At 40.5% G+C, this 25808-nt stretch overlaps 1 protein-coding gene across 1 annotated transcript; it reads right to left on the bottom strand.

Moving 5' to 3' along the window:
• Window positions 1-486: 486 nt before the first annotated feature.
• LOC119030401 (putative cytochrome P450 120) lies at window positions 487-23904 on the bottom strand. Its single transcript, XM_037117951.1, has 12 exons — window positions 23638-23904; window positions 23161-23521; window positions 21646-21723; window positions 21375-21459; window positions 20858-20893; window positions 20375-20514; window positions 19981-20104; window positions 18847-18991; window positions 18645-18749; window positions 15868-15995; window positions 7943-8030; window positions 487-2744 (listed from the first exon to the last, which is right to left on the bottom strand). The coding sequence occupies exons 2-12, from the start codon at window positions 23348-23350 to the stop codon at window positions 2583-2585; spliced, it is 1281 nt and encodes a 426-aa protein (XP_036973846.1). The 5' UTR covers window positions 23351-23521; window positions 23638-23904; the 3' UTR covers window positions 487-2582.
• Between the last annotated feature and the right edge of the window lie 1904 nt (window positions 23905-25808).

The following is a 25808-nucleotide window of genomic DNA, read 5'->3' as shown; positions in this document are numbered from 1 at the left end:
AATAAAGAGAACAGCCGTGTGCCCTTGTTGATAAGAGGATTCACTGTAAGGCGCTTTCGCCCGTCGTAAACTGTTGTGAGTAGGAGCTGCAGCTAATGGACAAGTGCAGGGAGAGCAGTGAGTCATACCACTCTGTTCACAAGAACCCCATTTTCTGCCAGATCCTGTGTGATGTATGTGTGTGCAGGACAGAAACAGAGACTCAGTGAGACAAGTGAGAAATATGCACGTCTGCAGCACAATATAGTGTGTATAAGTGGGAGGATGGTTGTATGTGTGTGTGTGTGTGTGTGTGTGTGTGTGTGTGTGTGTGTGTGTGTGTGTGTGTGTGTGTGTGTGAGAGAGAGAGAGAGAGAGAGAGAGAGAGAGAGAGAGAGAGAGAGAGAGAGAGGGAGCAGCAAAGAGAACACAGTAGGTTTGTTGGGCAACTCTCGGTGGGACAAAAGCATCTTTCTGAGACACATGCTTATAGATGATAACGCAGACTGCAGGCAGCATAGCTCACATTTTATTCACGTCACACTGTTCAGGCTTCACTCAAACTGCTGTGGTACAGACAGAACATATATCTGCATATATCTTTAAGACTTTATAAAATAAAGGATTCGTTTATTTTTGCAATTAAATTCAGCCAACTTGAGACAATTTAACAGCTGTCCTGAAACTGGAATTGTGTGGTATGTTTGTTATTTTACTGCACTTTAAACTGACAATTGCCTGGTTTATGCTTCAACGTATCGTTATGAAGTAAATGTTGAATGCACAATATAATGGATATAGAAGAGTGAAACCATCAGCGTTTCCACTGGCTCTCTATAAACCTTTCCAGATTCAATTTTGTCTGCCACCGGTCACCCAGGAAATGGAAGGTTAACTGGTGATCCATTTCTACAGTATTATAGACTAAATGAGTGAATGAACTCACATTTTCTCCTGTGCTGTCCAAATGATCCAGTCATCTTTGCAACACCAGCAACAACATATCACTTGGCTGCCTTTTTTCAACATATTCACTTTAGCTGCAGCAACCACAGCAAAGCAGTTCAACTAAGAACATGTTTCGCTTTGGCTACAGTTATTTGAAGGGCCTTCGTAAAAGTGTCTCATATTCATGCAACCCAGTGTTTTGAATAAATGTTGACAATGTACATTTTTGCAAACCACGGTTATGTTGAGACTGTATATGTGGCAACTTTATATTTCTTTAGGTTAAATTTTCCATTTTATATTTTAACAATGCTGTGCCAATGCTCTGGATAAGTTAAGGCACAAGAAAGAAATGGCTGAGAATTGTTGAGAGGTCTGCTTAAAAATATCCAGTGGTACGATACCTACAATTGTTGCACTGCAGTATCAAACTGCAGTCTCCAGCTCGTAAGCTGATATGACAAAAATGTCAGTATGGCACGTTGCCTCTGACACGTACAAATGTGACAGTATCAGTGGTTTGCGTAAGCATTACTGTTAACGACATTTCATCCTGAAGACAGCGCTGCTCACATTACAAAAGACAAAGGAAAAAAAAATAGCACACAGGCACACAAAAACAATGAAACCTGATATTTAGAATTTTCTTTTTCATTTTACTTACATATCATAAAAGGGACAAACTGTCCCAAACCAGATGACAACATAAAAAAAACAAAAAACAAAAACATTTTAAAGCATAAAGATACAAGCAAATAAAAACAAAATGTGATATGATAGAAGGAATGTGTACAGCACTATGATGTTAATAAATAACAAGTGACATATTTTTTATCATCTAGATTTTGATCCATGTGCCTACAATTAATCAGGTTGCTAAGGTTATTTTGAAATGTCTTCTGGCATCATTTACATGTGATTCAGAGGGTGTGTGTATCACTGCCAACCGCTCTCAAAATATAACCAGGTTAGTATGTGTGTGTGTGTGTGAGACCTGCATACTAAAAGGGAGCAAGTCAGTGACGGTATGACGGAACCGTTGCTAAGCAGTGCTGGTTGAGGGATTACCCCCGTGTGTGCACGTGTGTGTACGCGTGCGTGCTCCCTTGGATTTATGTTGGTTTGAATCGTGAAACTGCGGTGTGAGGAACAAAATGGAGATTGTAGCGTATAAAAGCTGCCTTTTTTTTTTTTAAGGCAATTGAAATTTTTGTTCATAACAAATTCCGCCGTGAAAAATCGAAAGAAAAGGAACACGTGTTTGATTCATCGACGAGGAAATGTATAAGACGGGCTCAGCGAGCTGTATGGCGAATCTTTATAAACTGTAATAAATTACTCATTAAAAAATAGACAGAAAATGCTGTCTAGCGGTGTCACATTCAATGATGGAAGAATGAGTCATTTTTTTGTTCTTGTGTTGCAGCTTCATCGAAGGAGAGCTGCAGAGTGTCTGGCAGAGGAACACACAAAGTGAAACCAGCACACTCCTCGGCTTTCCCGTGACCGTCACTGTCTTACACGCAGCGGGGGAAAGCCTCTGAGTTTGCAGGCTTCCCTCTGTGTGTGTGTGTGTGTTTTCTCAGGCTACAGTTTCAGTGCTTCTCCCCCCTTCAGCTCATCAGTGGGTATACCACTAAACATACTGTGCATCCCTAGCTGGTGTCGCTCCTGTCAGATCTGGTCTGATCCAGTCGGGTGAAGGAGATGGTGGGGGGGTTGGCGGGGCGAGACACAGGCAGCCATTTGTACTCGAGGTCCTGCGATGGAGGGTCCAAACGCCAGTCGTAGTGCTTTAACAGGTACGTGCACGCTTCCTGGCAGCAAAACACAAGAAAAACTGTTTTGTTTTGCGTCATCGACGTCAATGGAACTTGCGTCCTGCCCGAAGGATGATGTCTAAAGTTAAAAGCGGTGGGGGTGTTCAGTCATATTTCCAAATCTTTCTACAGCAGTGCAAAAACAAAATATTAAAACCAGAAGGAACTTGGCAGAGCGAGAGCCTCCGCCAACGCTGAACAAGTCTCCAACTTGTAAAGCTACAGCCTCCATCACGCTGCATGTCTGTTTTTATGTTGTTTTCCTGGTTCGAAAATAGCAAAGCAACGCAACACCTTTCAGCAGCCAAGCTGGAACAGAACATTAGGTCCTTGGGACATGGTTGACGGCAGAAATGACTCAAACCATAAACACTTTCTTTATACATGTAGGCATTTGACAGTCAATAAGTGCTTTTTCTAGCTGTGCACAACTCCCATTTTTTCACCCAAAAGTCACTGGTTATCATCTATTTGTGTAAAAGCTGAACTTTGGTGGCACACAACAGAAATAACCTGATTTTCTCTTCTATTTTACTCCACTCAGATCCCCATGGCTGGTGATATCACAGTCGGCATTACCCATTGGATCATACTTAGCCAAAGAGGCGACCAATTGCATCCACCAGGGTCTTTCGCCATGCCTCCCTCGTCCTTATGAATGAAGATTTTCCTGATAAAGGGGGAGGAGCGGGATGAATGAACAGGGATGGAGGAATGGGGAAAGGATGATGAGGGTGGGGGAGGAGGAAAGAGGGGAGCGGGAGGATGGAGGAAGGAGGCGATGAGTCACATCTCTGACCTAGATCCCCGCGGTCTACTTTTTACTCTGGTCACGCCCTCGCGTGTGTGTGGTGGTATGTGCAAGTGGTCAGTCTGCAGAGAGCCGATCGGCCAGACGGCATGGTCTCTGAGTAAGAACACGGCAGGTTGCAGTGAGAGATGAGGTCCAGTGCGTGCAAAATAAACCTCAACCAGGTGATGGACAGTGTGTGCGTTTCATGTCCATCGATACACGGCAGTGTTGGGTCAGGCGGTGCTGCTCAGCGTCGCAGAGAGCAACTTTTGTGAAGGCTCAGAGAGCTAAGCTAACAGGAGCATGGCTGAACCCGTTGCTCTGAATGACATCATGGAATTAATGTTGTTGACAGTGATTAGCTGACAGCAAGTGACGAGCCTGCGTCACTGCGTCACCATCAATACAATGGATGAGAAAAAGAACTAGACTGGATTGGACAATATTGAATTAGATAAAAAAAAAAAAAAAAAAGTAAAGATAAATAAAAGGGGAAACAATAATTTAATTTAAATCAAATGAAATTTGCTGACATACAGTATTAAAGGAGATTCAGAGTTTTATTTTGGGCTGCTACTAGAATAGGTCTAAATGCTTTTAAGGCTCAAAAAACACATCAGTCTCACACTCATACTGTCCTGAGCTGCAACATGGTATTCCCCCTCTGTCTGAGAAGCCTCTGTTTAAGCTCCTGCCCCTTTAGGGACCCGCCTCCACAGGAATAAAGGCGGGTCTACTAACGAGGTGTTTCAGGAGCAGTGTTTTCTGTGGGTATGAGGAGGTACAGTTGGCAAATACTTTATTTATACATGCATAGGAACCTATATAAAACACTGAAGGAAAGCAAAATTAAATGTATTTAGGAAATAGGAATGCAGTGTTGTCACAGATAAGTTGACACTCTTTAAAGCTCTGCATCACACAGCGTTGTTAAACAGAGCACACAACCATTTAGCAGTGTTTTTGTGATGAATTTACACAAGAGTTTTGGTCCTTCTCCATCAGCTATTAACATTATTTTATCAACCAGCCTCTGGATGTTATGAGGCCGTATGAATTGCTGTTATTCAAGTTATTCAAATAACAATTTGTTGGATGACCTGCCAGCTGATGTCAAAGTTATTACTAATTGTGCCCACTATCAGCTTTAACAGTATTAAAATAGGAATTGACGACTGTCACCCTCAATATATACACTATATATACACATGGAAGATGTTTATCCATTGTCCATTTGGAAAGTCATAGTAATGTTCTGCCTACATTATCCCATCCAAGCCACATGCCTATAAAATAAAATTTAAAAAAAAACAAGCAGCCTCTAGTTATCTAGAATAACCAGTTCTCAGTAATGAGATATGATTGTCCTCCTTAACAATGAAGAGACCTGAATGAGGAGAGAGCAGATCATTAAACGGCATTGGACATTTCACCTGAGCTCTGTTCAGTCAAGCCTAACATTAACAATGACTCATGACTGTGTGTGTGTGTGTGTGTGTGTGTGTGTGTGTGTGTGTGTGTGTGTGCGCGCGCGCGTGCGTGTGTGTGAGTCATCCCTCACTGTTGCATTTTGGATAGCTTGCAGTGACATCCCAATCCATATTGTTTTTGTACACGTGCCTTGCTGTTTTTGCCCATTAACAGTCTGGGAAGAAAAAACGTGAATGCCGCCTTAGTGACTGTAATTCACCAGAGGTGGTTAAATAACGTCCTTTGCGCGTGTCAGTTAACCCTCTGACTCAACGGAAGTCAACTGCTGAGATAAGCCCCTCATGGGCTGAGTGTTGCAATCTGCTTCATTCCCCCGTGCTCTCTCATCAGGTCTGTCTTGCCACATTTATTGAGAAACAGCAATGATGAACAGATGATGTGGCAATTAATGAAGTCATAAATACTGCGGAGCCCACTGGCTCAAAATACAACAGAACTACATTTTCTTTGGTAAATTTAAAGTGTTGCTGCAGAAATGATCACAGTGTTAGCATGTCAGGCCTTCACAAGCCTTTCAACAAATCATTGAGAGGCTTATGAACTTTGCATTAGCCAACCATATATTATAAAACAAACCCCTCTTCATGAAGTTTATCCATTCTCTGAGTATGTAAGCGTTAAAACAGGGTTTTATAAGAATGAAATAATAGTCACATGCATTTTCAGAGGAATGGGCGGCTGTTTGGGAGGGAGTGCCGTAGGACAAATTGGCTTTTGGTTGAAATTTTTTTTAGACTATTGAGGTTTTGGAATAATGAGCCACTGGAGCGAAGGTATGGCACCTGACATCATCTATGCAGCTATCAAGAATAAGAACCTTTGAGTCTGGATTTATGTGTGATGAGAACATGATTGAGTTGATTGTTTTTACTGTATAATTTGCTGTGTGAAAACAATATGCTTTCAACAGATATCAAGGGAAGTGTGCATAGTAGAAGTCCATTAACTGCACAGTATGTTTCTGCTGTTCCTGCTTATTTCTCCAGCTAACCCTAACCCTCTCAACAAAAACAATACGCTGACAAAAGATGGAGCTTGATGCCATTGTGAAGTATTGTGGAATCATGGGAGTTGCCGTTTTTATTCAGCAACAGAAAGCGCAGCAAACACCAATGAATAATGTTATTTCTTATCAAGAGCGACTAACAAAAATATTGGTAAACGACAGCTAGATATTTCACCAACTCTGACATTTCATGGTTTTTTTCTTTTATAGGTTTTTATATTTTTTACATACACATCAGGAGTGACAGCGACCAAAAGGGGCAAGAGAATATGACACTTATCATAGGCAACCAAGTGAAACACACCATTACCTCAAATAAAATAACAGATTTCTCCTGGTTTGAAGCTTGTTGAAAATATAAATATTACATACTGTGCCTTTAAGTGTGACGTTATTGGTTACAACAAAGAAAAGCAAAGATTCAGTCTCTTTTCCCCTAACAAGCTTTGACTGTGACATTTCCAGTTTAAACCTTGGGAATCCAGTGGCTCACAGTGGTTGTTTTCAAACTGGTGTCACCCTCCACTCCCTGGTGTCGAGGCTCAACACACAGCTGTTCGCACAGGGAACCTCCTCACATGGGACATAAATCTCTGTCCTTCCTGTTGTCATACCTGTAACACACCTGTCCTGTTCTGTAGCCTTCCGTGGGCCATGTTTGCACATGTATGTGTGTGTTTGTGTGTGTGTCTCTGGAGTATATAGGCACTGGTGGCTATGGTGAGTTCTGCGTTGGGGACTATCAGGTGGTTCAAACAGGACAGTCTGTACCGGAGCTCTCTTAGCTATATATAGATATATCTCTAATAAACACACACACGCACACACACACACACACTGAACTAAGCATTTCATCATTCATACAAGCAGTGCTTCCTGAATGGTTGGGGGATGGTTCACCTCTTTCTGTCATTGTTGGTTTCTCTTTTATTCCATTAAGTGTAAGTTAAGCTACAAAACTCAGGAATGCTACCGGACAAAATCCACATCACTATGATGACTACATCGATGACTGACTGAAAAAAAGTCCTTCTGGTTATTTCAAAAGATGAGTAGGGGTTTTCCCAGAGACTTCTCTCTGCTGGTGTCCCCTTAGTTTCTAAATTACCATTTTTTCTCCCAACAGTGAGCACTTTCAGTTGCACTTAAAATTATATCATATAACGCGGAGTATCCCATAATAATAGTGACATCCTTAATTCACACTATTTTTAGTCTCAGCATACACATATACTGAAGGCAGTCTCACGTGCTGCTGTTGTTTTGGAAGTAAAGGATTCCGTAGAGACTTTCAGCTCTCATCGAAAAAAAGAAGGTCCCCATGAAAGGAGGAATTTCATCATCTTTTTAAAGAAGTGCTATTTTGTGTTAAATATTCTAAATCTATGACTACAACAAATGGCCAGGTATTATTTAAAACAGATAAGGACACTAATAAGGAGGGTGGATGAAGTTCAGTTCATACAACATTTGGTGCCTACAATATTTTTACATGAGCTCTGTTTCTTCCTACCCCAAGAGAGGAAACACATTCTTCACTGACCTTTAACTCAGTCCAGTAAACTTCCATTCAAATATGACCCAGAGGCACAAAATTAAAAGTGACGCGCAGAGGCTGCGACTAAACCACCGATGTCTCAGCATCTCAGGATTTTAACTTCTTCTTTGCATCTGTTTCAGTAACTAAAAATCACATATTAAACGTCTGATAGGAAGTGAAAAAGACAACCATCTGTCATCTTTTACCTCCCTTGCCAAAAAGAAGACAATTTTACAGACTGAATGAAAAGTGGCCCAAATTATATTGTGTGTGTGTGTTTGTGTGTACGTATGTACATATTCGCGTGTATGTGTATATATTCATGTGTGTCAGTGTGAGGCAGTGGTATGAAGAAAGAAAGTCACCTTAAGGAAGACATCGGTAAGTTTAACTCCAATGCAGTTTCTGGCCCCGCTGCCGAAGGAACAAAGGAAGTGCTCGTGGCCTGCATTCCTGCACATACACAAAGATTTACAGGGTTAAACATACACACAAAATGTCAAGAGACACAAAAATCAATATCCTGGCGAGTGTTAGATGAAAAGAGAACTTTTTAAGAAGTATCGTGTACACATCAGAGCGCTCAAGCCCCTCATTGAGGAATCTCTCAGGACTGTATTTAAATTCCATTCATTGTTTGTTCTCTGCAGAATAATGACTTCATGCCCTTGTTCCCTACAAAACTGTCAAAGAAGGCGCTGTTATCCACATCAGATGTGACGCCATGATGGTCAGACGTCACACCACTCAACCAGTGATTGGATCCAAATGGTGGCCAGTGGTCACTGTTCATACAAGTAAATCTTGTTCATCTTTAATTCATGCACATGTGATCAAATCTGGCACAGTAAGAATGTCTTTCATACGCAACACTGTATTCACTCCTAATATGGAATACAGTGCAGTATTGTCTGAATATGTCCATCCATTTATTTTTAATACACTTTATAGACTTCTATCAACACAATTAATATTTCAAGCCATGCTTGTGTCATGAGTCAGTCAGTCCACCAGTTTAGTCCAGACTGAAATATCTCTTCAACTATCAGATGAATTTTCATGTATTTGTTTGTACAAACATCCGCCATCAAGTTATTGTTACCAAATGTTAACATGGTACAAACATTATATGCACCACACATCAACATGTTAGCATTGTCATTGTGGTTATTTTAGCATGCTGAGGTCAACATTAACTTTTCTATGAATAAATATTTTACACTTTACACGCTAACATTTCTATATTACACTCAAATTATTCTTTTAAAGGTTTGTTTGTTTCTTTCAGTAACATTAAGATGACCTTAGGTTCTTAAGGTTACCGGAGAGGTTACTGGGGAAATGATTATGGGTGATAATCACTGACAGACCCGCTGAGCTTTCATGGATTTAGAAGCGTTAGCCCAATGGGCTCATCAGTAATAGTAGAGTTAGTAGTCATCACTCAATAAAGTGAACCTAGACCTTCATGAACAAATAAGATGTTATTTATAAACAAAACATTTCTTCCTTTTTAATTGAAAATTTCAGATCGACTGTTTGCATGGGATGGGATAAATGGGATCTGGTATTTACATGCAACAACAAATTTTATCTAATCAGCTGTGTGGCACGTATGGAGAATGAGATCGTTCCTCCTTGTTGTCTGATATTTTAGAACTTTTGGTGAGTCTTTCAGCAGCCTCCTGTCCTGAAGACTGTTATGTACTTTCAGCTATGTTAAGATGCATAATGCAATTTAAAACATGGATCGACTTTGCGCAGACTACAGTCAGTAGACAAAAATTCCACAGAGTGCCTTTAAGAGCCAAGTTCAAGGACTCAAAATAGCACCCGTCTGACCTGGAAATGCATTTTTGTTTAAAGCGCCGCGACACCAAAGAACAGGTCTAAAGGTGCACAGTAACGCAACATGAGCCTGAATCATTTTCACTACTTGACACATGTTGCCTGTCTGATTCTCTCCGCCGTACCTGCTCTAACTCCTCTAAAAATATGCTCAAAATAAAGAGATGCTGGTTGTTTCCAGCTGACAGGTTTGTCAACAGCCTGTTAATGCAGGCCATTTCTCCCCTCTCACCACTAATGCATCCTGTCTTCCTGAAACCTGAGCTCTGATTAAAGGCAAACAGGAAGCATTAGTGGTGTGTATAGTCTGGGCCCAGTGTGTGTGAGAGGGCTTTGTGTGTGTGGGAGACAGAGAGAGAAGGGAGAATATTAGTGTTCTCTGCAGCATCTGTCTAATGGTTTAATGTTCTATTAGGCTCATCCTGAAACAGTAAGATGTGCAGCGTACAATGCAGGCCTGTAAAACTGAGACACACAGAGAGGGGAAGTCTTACCAAGCACACCAGCAAAAGGCTACATCAAATATGCTAAGTGGATGGGAAGTAAATTAGACACGTATAATCCGTTGTACAGTATAATTAATTTTTCTACTGTAATGAGAGAGCACTCTGACACGCTAGCACTGAGCTCTGGGCCTAGAAGACATTTAAATTTGCCAATTATCTAATGAAGTCTTAGATTTAACAGAGGTGCAACAGCTGAGCACTGAAACGTTTCCATTTCTGGCTCCATGCTGTTGTTTACTAGTATATTATTCCTTCTGTCCAAATGAGATGCAGCAAAATACTGGACTGTCATGTGCAAATGAGCAATAACATAGAACTTTAGCAAGCAACACACAGAAAAATAAAAAGTGGAGTGATGCTACAGAAAAAAACATCCACAAAGCAAGAGGTTTTTTAAAGACGCCCCCCCCGTATGAATTTCTCTGCAGCTGATTTCCTGAGATTGAGTGAAGTACCAAGTAACCACATTCTAATCTGCAATCACCTATCAAAGACTTGCTGTTCAAATGAAAACAGATGTCAGTATTTTTTGTTGACACGTAGGAAACTCCCTGCTCTCAGATTTATCCAACGACACGACCCGCTGCAGTAGCTCGGATTTTTATCTGTGTTTGGTAGCGTTTCCGATTCATTTATCTACGGCCAGAGCTTGTGTGGGCGTTTGGCTGATAGGATGTTAACTTGCCAGCTCCGCTATTTGCTTCCAACTGGAAAAGCACACAGACACACACACACACACACACAAACACGCAGGATGACCGGGACACACACAGCCGACAACGTAGGCAAACTATCGCACCGAGACACACAAATAGACGATGTGGTTAAAGTGTAGTTATTGTAGGTGGGCTCGTTATGTAACAGGACTGCAGTCATTTTATTAAACAGCCAGGTGGCAGGGAGAGGAGCCAGGCAACTATCAAGGCAGACAGGAAAATAATCGCCAGGAAGACTGACAGATGGAGGAGCAGAGAAAGAAGCAGGTAGGAGGAAAGGGAAAGGGAAACAGACCGGAAGATAAATGGAGGCTTGGAGGAGTAGCTACAGCAAACACACACACACACACACACAGTTAATGTATTCATCCTGAGGGAAATTCACTAGTTAAGGCTGATAAAAATCAAAACATCGCATCTCCTACACCAACAATTACCTCTTAGCCTCAAGCCAATCGGTTCCTCCTGAAGAAGTGAATATCAGAAATGTAAAAATGGGTCACAAACACAGTCGTTAACGGTCCTTCTAAAAAATACTAAACAATTTCCTAGAACAAGTGGACAAGGGACATGTTAGTAATCAATTCGCTGACGAGAACAGGAAGTGATGCATTTGTTGGGGGCTGATTTTAGCAGGTGAATTTGGAGCACTAGCAAGTATTTACAGCAGCAGGATGGTAATAAACTGATCCAGAAGGTTTTCTTACACAGAAACATGATGAGCTGTCCTTGGAAAGTGATTGGAAAAAAGAGGGCACCTTCAAAAATGACTTGGCAGATGACTGGATGAACCATCTGTCTATTACAGGCTTACTTCAACCTATCAGAGTGAACCAGATTTGGTAACTCAAACTCTTGCCACAGTCAGTCTGGAGAAGACTGAAAACACCTTTTGCATTGCGAAAATCCTTCAGTGCTGTTCTATGCTAGCAGCAGCAACGCTAACCTGTTTAGAAGAAGTCACTGCTGTTTTCAAGAGAACCCTCTTAACACCTAAACCATGTCACCTGGGTTCAGACAGAGATGCATTGCTTGCAGCCTGGCAAGATGGATTATTGTGTGAATGCAGCTGCCTCATAAACTTAACGATCGGTATACGTGGGCAGGATGTGTGGAAAGGATCTAGACAAAAGCATCCGAGGCACATGCCTCGGGCCTCCTTGCAACTAGGCACGGACAGAGGGGAAGGAATATTGACTGCCTACATTAAAATAATGTTTAACACACATTTTAAAACATTTTTCAAAAAATAAACCGAAAGGAATCTCAGATCCATACCTTCAATTATTACATGTGTAATTATTCATTTCTTGAAACAGGCACTGTATTTTTTTCTATAAATACATGACTAACCAAGTGCGTGTGAACACAAAAATATAAATAAAAAGGCTATAATATATAGTAATGGGCATAATAATAATAATAATAATAATAATAATAATAATAATAATAATAATAATAATAATAATAATAATAATAATAATAATAATCATGTGCCATTTAAAACATTATGACTGTCAAGCAAATATCAAAATGTGCACCGGGGGGGAATACGTTCGGCCCAGTGTAATCGATCCATTTAATCCGGCCCCGCCTTTGTACATTGTTGTTTAGAGTCTTTTGCAAAGGTGTGGCTCAGTCTTGATAGATTTTGACAACAATGGAGATCTGCTGCATGGCTACACAAACAATACCCTGTCAGTAAATCACTTCATTCTTTGATTTCAAAAGGTTCGTTGTGAGAAAACGTATTCTCTCAGGCACAGAATCTGACATTACAAGATGCGGCCAAAGTTTGACGCACGACAATTTCAATTTTTTCCCATATTCTCATTGTAGTATATTTTTAGAATACCTTTGCTTGATTTTACATCATATTGTCTCCAGGAAAGTCTCCTCTGACTCATTCTTTAACCCCATCACATGTGTGTGTGCACACACACACACAGGGAGCACAGGGAATCCCCATTGGTAAAAACGGGTGTGAGGTGGCCAGTTACCATGGCAGCAGCTACCTGTCTATTCATTCAGATTTCTTCCTTCAGCAGTGTTCTGTTGCCTTTATGGCACCTATTCATAAGGTAACATTGTGTTTCATAAAAGGCAGATAAATGCATTGGTTAATAAAGATTATTTTTTAGTTCAGTTTATCTATACTAATGTGTGCATCATACATCCATTACATTGCATTACAGTTCCCTTAAATGAAATAATTGTGGGATCATAAAGATTAGAGGGGTAAGGAATAAAGCTTTGCTTATCTATTAGATCACAAAGAGGATGTTTCTGCTGTAGCAAATATACACTTACAAAAAATATAATACACTAGTACACAAATCAAAATCCTCACATCGTGACCAGCAAGAGACACTGAGAGTTTGTCTATAAAGATGAATCATTTCTCAGTCTTGGAAAATGGCTGCAGCAGCAAAAAAGGGAAAGAAAATAAACGGAGCGTAGTCCTTCCTGTGAAATTGCTCATAATGATGTTGTGTGTGCACATGTGTGTCTGTTTATCTTATTTATTGGTCAGCTTAAATAAAACTGGTCTTATAAAAGGTGCTTACTTTTAAATGATAGAGGGCCCCATACAAAAGAGGGATCTCCCTTGTTGTGGACTCCACAAAGAGTTGTTGCTACCTTGTTGCCGTGGTTAATGGGGAATTCAAATAAATAAATAAAAACACACACGCACAGAAAAAAAAAAGAAGAGGGGTAGGATCTTCTCTGACTCATTTTTCTGTATCCCATCCCACTCCACAAGGCATTTTTCTCCCCCACCCTGCACACACACACACGCACAGGGGGAATCCCTATTGGTAAAGATGGTGTCAGGTGACCCGTTTCCATGACAGCAGCTGCCTACATACATACATTCATAGATTTCCCCCCCCCCCCTTTTGCTCTGTCGCCTGAATGAAGGGGCATGAATGAGAATAAACAGGTGAATGGAGGGTGTGTATGAATAGAAAAACCCTTGACAGAGGAAGTGAATTAGTGCAGGAGCCAGGGTCAGGTTCAATTTTTCCCTGAGCAGGTAGCACACAGGTGCGAGCGACGGATGTTGGCTCAGAGCTGGTCTTCAACTGTCTCTTTGTGTATCTCTTTTGTGCTCGGAGGCCAAGCACATCTGTTGATTTTTCGTGGCTGGTCCGTGCTGCACGGCACATGTGAAAGTGATCAGGTCAGATTTGTGCGCGCAGGCATTGTTAATCTATCTGCATTGGTTGCTATGGTAACAACACAGGCGTACGCTAACAAGCGTGATTTTCCAACACATAAGCATAAAGCAAGCTGCAGTCTAGACCCCCAGAAAAAGTTGATCACTAGTCGACTGTGTGTGGAAGGATGAAACAACAGAGGACTTCTGCTACATCTGTCTTTTTTTTGTCTGTATGGGTTTCATGAAAATGTCTTCATGCATTTCTTAAATGCTTCCTCTCTGTACCTCCTTCCATTTGTTAGTGTGTTTATGTGATACCACAGTTAGCCCCAGTAAGGGCCAGGAAGGGTGTGTGAGCAGAGCAGCACACACTGTAGACGTTTTTTCTATCAATCTTCAAAGGATGAACTGCGTATAATGTGGTCCCAAAAAGTTACAGGTTCAGTTCCCTGAGAAAATAGCCTGCAACAGTACACAGTGGATGTGTACATGAAGACAACAGCATCAACAGTAAGACAGCAAAACTATTTCCAGTCTTGAGTACACGCTAATATGTTCTTCACCTTTTGTGATTGTTCATTATATATACAAAATGACAGCGCTAGACAGAAGAGATTGTTCTTTCAAAAGTACTTTTTTGAGATTGCTGAAAAGTTTTTGACATCCTGTGACACCGCTAGAAAGAAAGAAACCCCTTTACATATGGCTCATTCATTTACTGGAGTTTTATTGTACTGAAAAGAGTAATGATATAAACTAATATGATTTTGCACTTCCATATGGAACCTAAAGATTTATGTGTATGCAGAGGTGGTCTTCATCTGGAGCTACACAAGTGTACACGGCAATTAATTCATTTAATGGATGTGAGTGCAAAGCAGCGTTATCAAGAGGTAATGTCCCTGAGTTTAGACGTCTGAGATGTCTAAACCGATCACATATGCTAGCTAGAACATTATCTAATATTTATTGGCACAACTTTGTGAAATAGGCAATGTTGGAGGCATAAACACATTTGGGACTATTGTAACAAGGCTTGCAAGCTAAAAGCTAGCATGCTTGTGAATCGATCTCAGGGTAGCTCTCAGCTTCGCTTTTTTTTTTTATGCAGCCACTGGGTCATTTACTCCTGCCTGGCATTTTGACCTCAGATATTGTACAGCTATGATAACGTCCTCCATTTAAGACTCTCCAACTCTCTGTTTCCTCAAAGGTCAGCACTGTCAGGATGGTTTGCTGCTGACAACAGTTCAAATTTGTTTCAAATAATTGGTTTATTTTTACCTTCACAAGCAAATCCACCTGCCTTTTTGACCATGATGAACTTCACTGGATGTGATTTAACTGTTACCATCTGAGAGTCATTCACAAAACACACATTTCAACAATGTCCGAATTGTATAAAAAAAAAGGGCCAGTTAGCATCCAGGGAGCTGATTTTGCTGAAAATAACATGGTGACTCCATATTGTCTTTCTTTCTTCTGACCAAAATGCTCTGAGATCACATGCAAAGGATTTTTCCAAAGAATGGATTTGCCGTGACTGACAAATTGTGATGTTTAAGGTTGCAACATTTCACATCCTGAAGTTGGGTTACAAGTAATTTTGAGACATGCTGACTACAGACAGACAAAACTTTAACCCAGAGAGAGACACGATTTCTTTGTTTCTGCAGGGGTCAGAGAGTTCACTGCCTGTTAGAAACTGTGTTTTTATGCATAGCACTCCCATATGTGTGGGAAAGACTTGTCATAAATACAAATGGACATAAAATCCCACAATATAGTGCCCACATACACTTCAATACACGTTGTTTCTTCATTCCTTTCTCTTGAATTTATGACCACTTTTCCCTTTTCTTATGTTTTCGCTCTCCTCATCATTGAGGTTCTTTGTATCATGCCTCCATTTCCATTACAGCTTCTGTGTGTTCTGCATCATATTATTTTCACTAAGTAAAATAAGTCTAAACCTCTTTACTGTGTGGAGGAAGCAAATATGACACTTAGGTCTATTTCTGCACCAACTTCTAAACTTAATAAACTCAGAGTCTGACCTTCCGCTCCATCTCTCTGGCAGGAAGCTGTCGGGCTGCTGGAACACTTCTGGGTCGCGGTGGACAGACTGACTGATGTATATCGCACCATAACCCTTTGGGACGTGAAACCCGGCGAGTGTGGAGTCCTACAAACACAGAGGGAGACATCACATTGTTATAGTTTATTAACATCACCTGACATTTAATTCTCTTTTACTTTATCTACACAATATATCTGGGATCATGTTTGTGATGATTTACATTTTCATGCAGCTTTCCAGTAGCTGACAACTGAATATATCAAGTTTGGGACATGTTGTGATATTTCTAACTGTTTGCACTGAGACCTACATTAACATCCAAGGGCTGGACACGGAGGCTGTAATGACTGGATGAACATACTGGCTCAGTGGGCTTTGAATGAGTTTGGGGGATTTTGAAGCACATATGTGAGTAGTGTCGACGCACAAAAACAGAATAAAAAGTCTACAGGGAACATTGACGTGACACAGCTCTCGGGACTTACTATTAATACTCCTTTTAAGTAAAATGAATGGGGAGACTTCTTTAACTCTGATGTTTGGCCTGAATGATTCTTAAATTTCTTAAAAACAAAAATTCCCCGAGTCTGGAAAAAGGAGCCACCTCGAGGCAAAAAGGCCACTTCCACAATTGTTGCCCTTTTTTCTTCATCTTTTCACTCCATCCATTAGCCGCTGCACTAATGGACTGCCAGAGAACATGATCACTGTTTCTCTTTCTTGCACCCTCGTTCTCATTTTTCTCTCCGCCTCTCTCTGCTGGAGTAGAAAATCTTTTACAAATCTCTTTCTTTCTCCCGCTTCGCACAGAGAAACGCCTCTGCCCTTGCCGAGTTCATTCTCTCTCCCTCTTGCTCGCTCGCTCTCTATCGCACACACACACACACACAAACACATTCAGGTTGTTTCAACTTTTGCATATCTTAGTTCCACCTGGATGGACCTTCTCCTTTTTCCACCTGATAGTGAATACTGATGATCTCTCTCTGTGTTACACCCCCACCTGCACACATAAACACCTCATCAGCTCTTTGCACTTCCCATTCGACACTTCCCTTTCTGCTTATCCTTTTATTAGTAGCATGTCTGAGGTTTTTACCCGGAGGTTTTACTTGGGGGAGGTGCAACTGTCACTCTTTCCGATTATGTTCCCTGTTGATTATTCCATATTACAACACCACATTGGTGTCATAATCTGATACATTTCTAAATGAAGCAACAGAAAGGACTGCATGTAGTATCAGTGTGTCACTGATTAACTGGAAGAAAAAATATTCATTTACTTACTTTATTAGTTCATTATAATTCATTGATGGAGAACAAGTACTTTTCAACACAAACAAGCTGGTCAAATTGAGTCAGCATCAATATTCTAGTACTCTTTCTCCCACTATAACAAATCCATCCTGCTTTCTTTTCATTTTCACTGTTTTATATCATGGACTTTCTGCACTACATGACTTCAAAAATGAAACACAGCTTTTCTTTGAGTTCTCTCGTCTGTTAAACTATCTGAAACCGCACACGTCACAAACTGACCCACTGAAGCCGACAGGAATCAAAGTGTGCTGGTGCCTTTCCAAGAAGTGACAAATGACTTTCCGCTCGGCATCACAGTGTCACCAGCACACATCGCTCGCACCCCCCCGCACCATCTACCCACCATCATCACCACCACCAGCCCACCCCACATCCTTTCCTTCCGGGGAAGCGGAGCCGATCAATCACAGAGACGGATCAATGCCTCTGATTGGGCTGTTGCGTAAGGCTGTTTGATGAGGTCACAACAATCAAAGACAGCCGGTTGCAGGAGGAGGCGGGGACACTGCGGGCGACCCGTCCTAGGAGTAAGCAGCCAGCCAATTGAGAAGGTGGGAGTCTATTGGCTGACAGTGATGGTGTCAAACCAGAGAGCAATCATTATAATTAATGAAAATCAATGTTGTAACAAATACAGAAGAACTACAGGATGTAAGACAACAAAACAGATTACAGGAAGGAATAAACCTTTACTGATAATGAGGCACCTGTCAACAAAGCACGTGGAAATAATGGATGCACTTGTAATAAACAAGGGATGTACAAAATAACAGAGACACTGGGCCTACAGCACCAGCTCAGTGAATTTCAGCTGAATGCCTCTGTGCTGTAATTGGTCCAATAACGTTTCATATGTCATGTTGCATTAAAACACATACACAGCTAAAATACTAATAGTTAGAGCCAATGAACAAAGCTAACAGTAATGTAGCTAACTTTGTTTCACTGTAACTCCTGTCTCACCTGCAACACTGCAAATTATTGTAATTCTGCAAAAGAGAGAAAGTCTTAAATTTTTCAGTACTGTGCAGTACACAGAGGAGAGAGAGGCTCCTCAGCATAAGACACTTTCAGCGGCAGTAACATGTCGCCCTCTAGAGGAGAAAAGTAAACACAGAGAACGGCAAACAAAATCCTGGCTAAGTGTCATAATGACCGTCACACATTCTGTACAGTAACGGGAGGCATTTCATACAACTGGGTTATGGAAAAAACAAAAAGAGCAAAAATAAGAGCAAACAGAAGCAAATAAAAAAAGTATAAATGTTTTGGCTATATCTTTTATGTAGCTGAGGATGCAAATGTTTTTGTTTAGGCGTTTTAACAAGGCTTGATCTCTCAAAATCAGGTAATAAATACTGAATACTTATTCAGTATTGTGCTGAATACTTATTCAGTATTTCATGAAAAACAATAGGATGCAAACGGTCCCACCTGATCAGCTATTCTGCGTCCACCAATGAAAGGAGGCCAGAGTCTCTGAACCTCCAGCAGTACCCCGTGCAGGTAATCAGGGTCTTCTATCGCTCTCCGGCGCATCTTCTCATGACCACGGAAGAAAATTTTGTTTGTTAATTTCATTTCTAGCTCAAATAAAACAGAAAGAAAAATAAGTTAAAAGGCAAAGTTTGTGTACCTGTTCGTTCCCACTGAGTTCCAATGTGAAGGAGGTGAGCAGTGATGCCAGAGCTTTCGGTATCAGAGCCGAGATGAACAGCAGCAGATGCTGGGAGGCAGAGCTGGAGTCGGGCAGTGGCAAAGAGCGAAGAGAGCCAACAAAACTAGAGAGAATCGTCAAGACAGAAAGGAGAGAGCAAGATTCAGATTAAGATGCTATGTAAAAAGATAACAAGTATGCATGCATGGTTCCAGTAAACAAGTAAGAACATGCTGTAACCATAGATCAAAAGCCTTTACCAGCCTCTGATTTACAGCACAGAAGGAAAGACTGTCTGTGCAGTGTCGTATTGAGTCATCACAATTTTCAGCGTGGTACTGTTGCTGTATTTTAAAGGTTTTTCAATACCCCTGAACTGACCAGCTGGACAAAATGCATTTTCAACTTGGTATATAAAAGAGGCTGAAAAACACAAAATGCTGTGCTTGACTGACATAAATTTACTTAATTTCTTTATTCCCCCCCCCACATAAAAACTTGTGCAACAAGTTTGTGGAAACAAAACTACTGGTAATCTACAGGCAGCAGAAACAAAAAAGAGAAGCCAAATGTAATTCTGTTGGCTGGCTAAGAACCCAGTTGTTCTCCTGCTTCTACAGTAATTCAATCAGCAGTGACTTTGAGAGCAATACCCCCGTGTGTGTGTGTGTGTGTGTGTGTGTGTGTGTGTGTGTGTGTGTGTGTGTGTGTGTGTGTGTGTGTGTGTGTGTGTGTGTGTGTGTGTGTATGCAAAAGAAAGACATAAAGACAGAGAAAAGGGGAAGAAGAGATGCAGTGGGGCGGTTTCTTCTCTCTCTACTGTGTGTGTGTGTGTGTGTGTGTGTGTGTGTGTGTGTGTGTGCATTTTTAAAAGTGTCCAAAAGTCATACTTGAGTAAAAGATATGTTATGGTATGACTCTGTTAAGTATCTGACATTTTATGTGCTGAAGTATCAAAGGAATTTCCTGGCAATAAATCTACTCGAGTATCAACAACAAGAACACTTATAAGTAAATTACTATGTCAACATGTATTTATGTAAGTACTTCTAAGTGTGTCTGTGTGTATGTGCTTGTTTAGGAAACAATGTACAGAGACGTGTGCAGTCTCACCCCTGTGTGTCATTCTCCAGTTTGTCTTTGATGATGGCCATCAGTTTGTCTCTGGCGTCCAGAGCGGTGGAGAAACCGGACGACCACATAGGAACCTTCACGTTGACCGGAGCAGAGATGAGACCTTTGGGGACAGACGAGGCGGTGTTCAGCAAACACACAGGCACGGTCAAGACCACGTGGGAAAAAGCTCTGTTTACTGAACCGAATGAAAAGGGGAAGAGGTGGATTTTGCAATAGTGTATTGCAGAATGACAAGGTACAAGGTTCATTTAATCATCATTTAACAACACAGGGTTGAAAAACGAAATGATTGGTTTACTGGATATGTTTCAAAGGGAATGAGTTACGGTGTTTATGTGTATGTGTATATTGTATGGCTTTGTGTCTCTACCGTGCCAGTGCTCAGTGCAGAGCTGCACGATTTCCTTGTAAAGTTCAGGCTGCTCCTCTGCTCGCACATTCAGGAAAAGGCCCAACACCAACTCTGTCCCAAGACGCTTAAAGGCAGAGTACACACACTCTGGATTGCCACTGCGCGCACGCACAGATCACAGACAAATAAGACCAAAAGCAAGGAAATACAATTTTAAGCAACCTAACTGTTATGTGTCATGTTATGTACAGTTATTGTGTACTTTTACTGCATATAGAGCTGGGCAACGGGGCATCGGAAACATCTTATGTTGATAAGTCTCTGTTCTTTTGTTTTGAGTGATTTAATGAGACCCGTGTGATGTTGTTCTGCACGGATATAAATTAACAAAATGTTCAGTCTCCCCTCAAAAGCTATATCTAAATAATTAACTAATAACCATAAATGTATCAAGACTATTTGAGTAATTGCTTTGAGTGCTTAGTGGAGGTTAAGTGTCACCTAAGAGAGAGGTCCTTCAGACAGCGCTCACATACACTGTGGAAAGAAAGAGGGAGAAACATAAATAGACACACATACTTCAGTCTCAGGCAAGAGTTTGAAAACATGTCCTGGCAGTGGATTTTGATAAATTCTGTTTATCATAAAAATAACATAAGCTACATTCACATGTTTTTCCAGCGTTTTATCATCATGTTACAATATTATTGTAGTTATTGTTGGCAGTGACAGGCATTCAGTTCTTGCTCAAGAAACCTTCAACAAGGGTGGACAAATGATCTGACCACTGTTGCAGCCATAAAGGCTTTGTGCAAATATTCTGGCATCATCAACTACATTCATTGAGCAAGGGGCAGAAAATAGACAGTAAAAAAAATGTACTGATGAAACCTCAAGACAGTCTGAGAGGAACCACAGTCGTAAAATAAAAATCAACACAGACTTCAGCCCAAACTAACATCAACAAATGATGTGAATTCATGCTGAAAGACCATTCCAGCAACACTAGTTCCCCCACCTGGTGATATAATCGCTTGATGACTCCAGACACCCTCCTGTGAACAGGCTGGTGAGAGACAGGCGGAGCAGGCACGCCTCCTCACCTGCAACACACAAATACAAGTAACTCATATAACTATGTGTAACAGCTTAATTTAAGCTTATTGTTATGGTAACAATTTAGTATTACATAAGTGTAGGGAATATATTGATGTTAATCAGTGGTTCCATTTTGGAAAATGGAAGTGCCTAAGATGTTTGAGGTCTTTTTTGTGTGTACATGAGTTTACCATTAGTGGTGACAACGGTGTCACCATACATGTTGGTCATCAAGTCAGTGGGATCCTTAAGAAACAAGTTGGACTTCTCTGAAACACATAACATGAACCTTATTACAATATATGGATGTCCTGTATAAATAGTGATCACACATCCAGCACCTAGTCAAACACACTGTGTAACAATGACTGTCTAGGTGCTGCAAGTGTAAATAGACTCAGTAAATGAAGAAATGCACAGTTATCAGATACTGAGCATTAAAAGGAACCGCCAGGGCTTATTTGATGTGTAAACAGAGCTGAAGAAACAAGGTGGGCAGAGCCTTTTTCAGGCCTGCAAGAACTGACCAATCAGAGCTGACTGTTTTTTTGAGCGAGAGGGGCCTTAAAGAGACAGGCGCTAAATGGAAAGTTCAGACAGTGGGTGAACACCAGTGTTGCAGGGATGGACATTATGAGATAAATAATGTGCGCTCAAACATGAAATCATGTCAGCATTTTCAAGGAGACACACAAAATGAAAAGCATGAACCTGAAAATGAGCATAATATGGGACAATTTACATTAGTTTTATTTCCTTTAAAGTCCGATTAACATCCTCTATCTGTTTTGGGGTTTTTTTGTTTTTTTTTTTAATCTAGTTATCCTGTTAAACTATTGATTTTATTTGGGTATGACATCAAGTTATATGTGTAGCTATAAAGATTTTGGGCTTCACAAATGTTATTAACAAAAAAAATAATGCATTGAGAGGTTTTAATTTCCTTCTTTAAAATTTAGTCTAAAAGGTCACTGTAATACTCTTATTGCTTTGCATCGTGCTTTAAGGTTAGTTTATAGCAACTTTACTTTTGTGTTTTATGATGTTTATTCTCTTTTCCCCCCTCTCATATTCCTACATTTTCTTACTTAGCTCTCCTGTAGCCTCTATCAATATATATGTCATATGTTGACACTAGAATTAGGACAATTATTGATCCATCATATAGTTGCTATTTTTCATAAATGTTAAAAATGCAATTTTACATTAGCTGTGGTGGAAGTCTATAAAAACCTAATCTGAGTAATATCCTCCTTTACCCCCTTCCAGCATCATCACGAGCCTGTCCCATGACAGGTCACACTAATCCTGGGGGAGAATTTGACTTCACACAGAGGAAATTTACCCATTGTTCCCTTACTTGAGAGCAAAATCTGACTAATTAGCCTGACTCAAAGTGGTCACTGTGAGCTCACTAGAAACTACAAATACACAATTTCCCTGTGAGAATACAACCTGTGATGGAGATAATTAAAACAATAACGGTAAATCATCTCATAGAATTGCCAAATATTCCCATTAAGTATAAAAATGTGTGAATTATCATTCAAATATTAATGACCATGTCTGTTCTCCCGTTGCTTACAAACAAGTAGGTCTACCTTGAGCTTTACTCTTGAAATGCAGGCGCTCACCTGTCACACACACACACAAACAAACACCAACACATAGAGAGAGAGGGAGAGAATGAGAGAGAGATAACACACCACACAGCAGCTCTCTCATCCCCTGCACGGAGCAGATGAAGGCAGTGGGTCTGTTCAGCAGCCGGCACACAAACACTCTGCTCCGGTGTTTCTCGATCCTCTGCCGGCAGAAGATCACCGGATCCCGGTAAAACTCCAGCGACTTGTCACCGAGCACCGACACACCTGCATTTCCTGGTAGTTTAGACATTCAGGGCCGACGTCGGAGACGGAATAACGCAGAGTTTCGGAGAGGTGGATTCGGCGAGGGATGTCGACCACGCTTTGTTCAGACTTTCTTAAGACTCGGTCCTGGTTCACAGTTAATCCCGCTGTCAGCGCCCGTAAATATTTCCCATCAGCGTGGCTCTGCCGCAGTTACCTGTGTGTCAAATTACTGCTCTGTCATTGTTGGCACGATCTTTTCGGAGGTAACCCGAAGTACCCTGCTGCACCGAAGAGTGACGCGTTCAGGCGCTGTCCGTAATTTAGGCTTACCTGTTACTGATGCGTTTGTGTCGGTCTGTTCACACAGCTAAAGTGGCTGCACTGCCTCCTCAACTGGGCCTCCGAGTGTTTAGGGTACTCTTAAAGTGCCCGGACAGTTTGTTTATTGATGTGTGACCCAGTTTGACTTTTTTTCTTTTAACCAACGTTTGTTTCCTAAACTTATTCAGCCTTGTCACCAATCAACAATTCAGACTCATTTTATTCAGATATTTAGTTTTTATATTTTGTTGTGTGTAGACATGAAAACGTAAGCTGTATAATGCAAATAAAAATTACAATGTATTTATGTGATTGATTGTTCAGTGTTACAAGAATACGAGAATAGATCAAGACAAAGACATACTTTTTAAAATAATCCATATCTCTCACATTCTGCTCATTATCATGAGATGTGACTTTGTCCTGCTTCTTCTCACAAAATAGTTTTATTTCATGTTGTTTTATGTTCTCTCAAAATGACCTTTGAGAAATGTCCTTGAAAGGCTTGTCCCATTTGAATCCATTTAGATATTGATTCATTTTCCATTTAGAATTGGAGACTGTTCTCTTTCCAGTTGAACTGCATGCTTGACAGTAGCCATATTTTCCATCTCACATTTTCAGCTGAATAAAACCCCAGAACACCCTAGAAAAATTAATTGGAATTGATGAATTGAAAATCCAGGCCCATTGACTGTCTGCATTTTTCCTACAATTTAGTAAACATTACACAATCCTTCCCCAACTACCTTCCTCAGAATTTAAGCCTATTCTTGTGTACATTGTCCACATATGTTTTTTAAAATGTCATTTCAGAGACAAGTTCATCCAAAAATGAAAATTCAGTCATGTAGATGAAAAGTTTATAGTCCACAAAACATTGCTTGAGCTTGACACTGACAGTGTTGCATTATTCCCCTAAAGAACTGAAATAGAAGGGGTCTTATTTAAAAATGCTAAAAGAAAAGACTACCTGCCAAATTACTATAAAATTAAACTGGATCATGTAGGCTAGTCAGTGACTTGGCTATAATTTAGTCCTTCACAATAGCAAACAAACTACATGGACATTGAGTTAACCGCTGAGCATTCCTTACAGTATTTCATTAAATTCTTGTGAGTTGAGTTGATTTAAAGTCCCTATATACCCTTACTGAAAAACAAACTGTGACTTGGTTTCCCCACATTATCTAGTACTATGTAGCTTCAGGCTAATGTTACGTTATCCCGTAAAGTTAGGTTAGCCACTAACCTACAGTGCGACTAGGCTAATGGTTAGCCTGCTCACACAGTTGAACTATTGCAGACAAAATCTCTTCTCTACATGTGCAGAACACATGGCTGTTCCAAGTACGTTATACATGCGGCAGGTGGACATAACGTTGTTTGTGTTCTTTTACAGTGGCCTCACTGAATCCATGTTTAGTTATTTGCTAATTCCTCATGAATGTTAGGCACGTTTGAGTGGTCTAAATAGATGTGAAATTGAATGTTTTCAGTGCGCATGCATTCAATTGTTGACAACTGGAGGTTGTAGGTTTGAATCTAGACATGGTTTCTGACAAGAAGTTATGCAGGGGCTACCTAAGGTGTCTTTGCTCTATGTATTAAATTACTTTTTTGAACAGTGTTGTATGAATTACAAAAAACTCAAACTGGAATAATGATCGCACTGAACCTGCTGAGGAGACACAGGTGGTACTTTGGAAAGCAGGGGGCACTCCTGAGGACCTGGTTTGACTCTGCTGTGGCAACGGCCTTTTTCAATAGACTGGTCAGCAGCATCATGACTGCTTGACAGTCTTGACATGGTAACCAAGAAGTCTTTGGGTGGTATTCATATTGTTTCTACTGCTTTTTTAATTAATTTATTATTAATATTATTTTTAAATTTAATTATATATTTATGTCTGGGGGGTTTTTTGGTAGTTATTCATTACTACTGTTTTTAAGTCTCTATATTTGCTATCCTTTTTGCTGCTGTAATATTGTTACTTTCCCCATTTTGTTTTGAGAAATATCAGTTGTGATATTATGAGGCTAATCATTTATAGAGGCAATTTTGGAATTCAGCTAACTAATTAAAATATTAATTTGCAACAGTTTCTCCATCTCAAATGTGACACTACATTCTAATATGTGGTTCCTTCGTAGATGTGAAGCGTAACAGGTAGAGTCAT

The sequence above is a fragment of the Acanthopagrus latus genome, chromosome 12 (assembly GCF_904848185.1).
Source record: "Acanthopagrus latus isolate v.2019 chromosome 12, fAcaLat1.1, whole genome shotgun sequence".
Classification (NCBI taxonomy): Eukaryota; Metazoa; Chordata; class Actinopteri; order Spariformes; family Sparidae; genus Acanthopagrus; species Acanthopagrus latus.
Note: the sequence above shows the minus strand (reverse complement) of the source record. Positions and strands in the feature narration are given on the sequence as shown.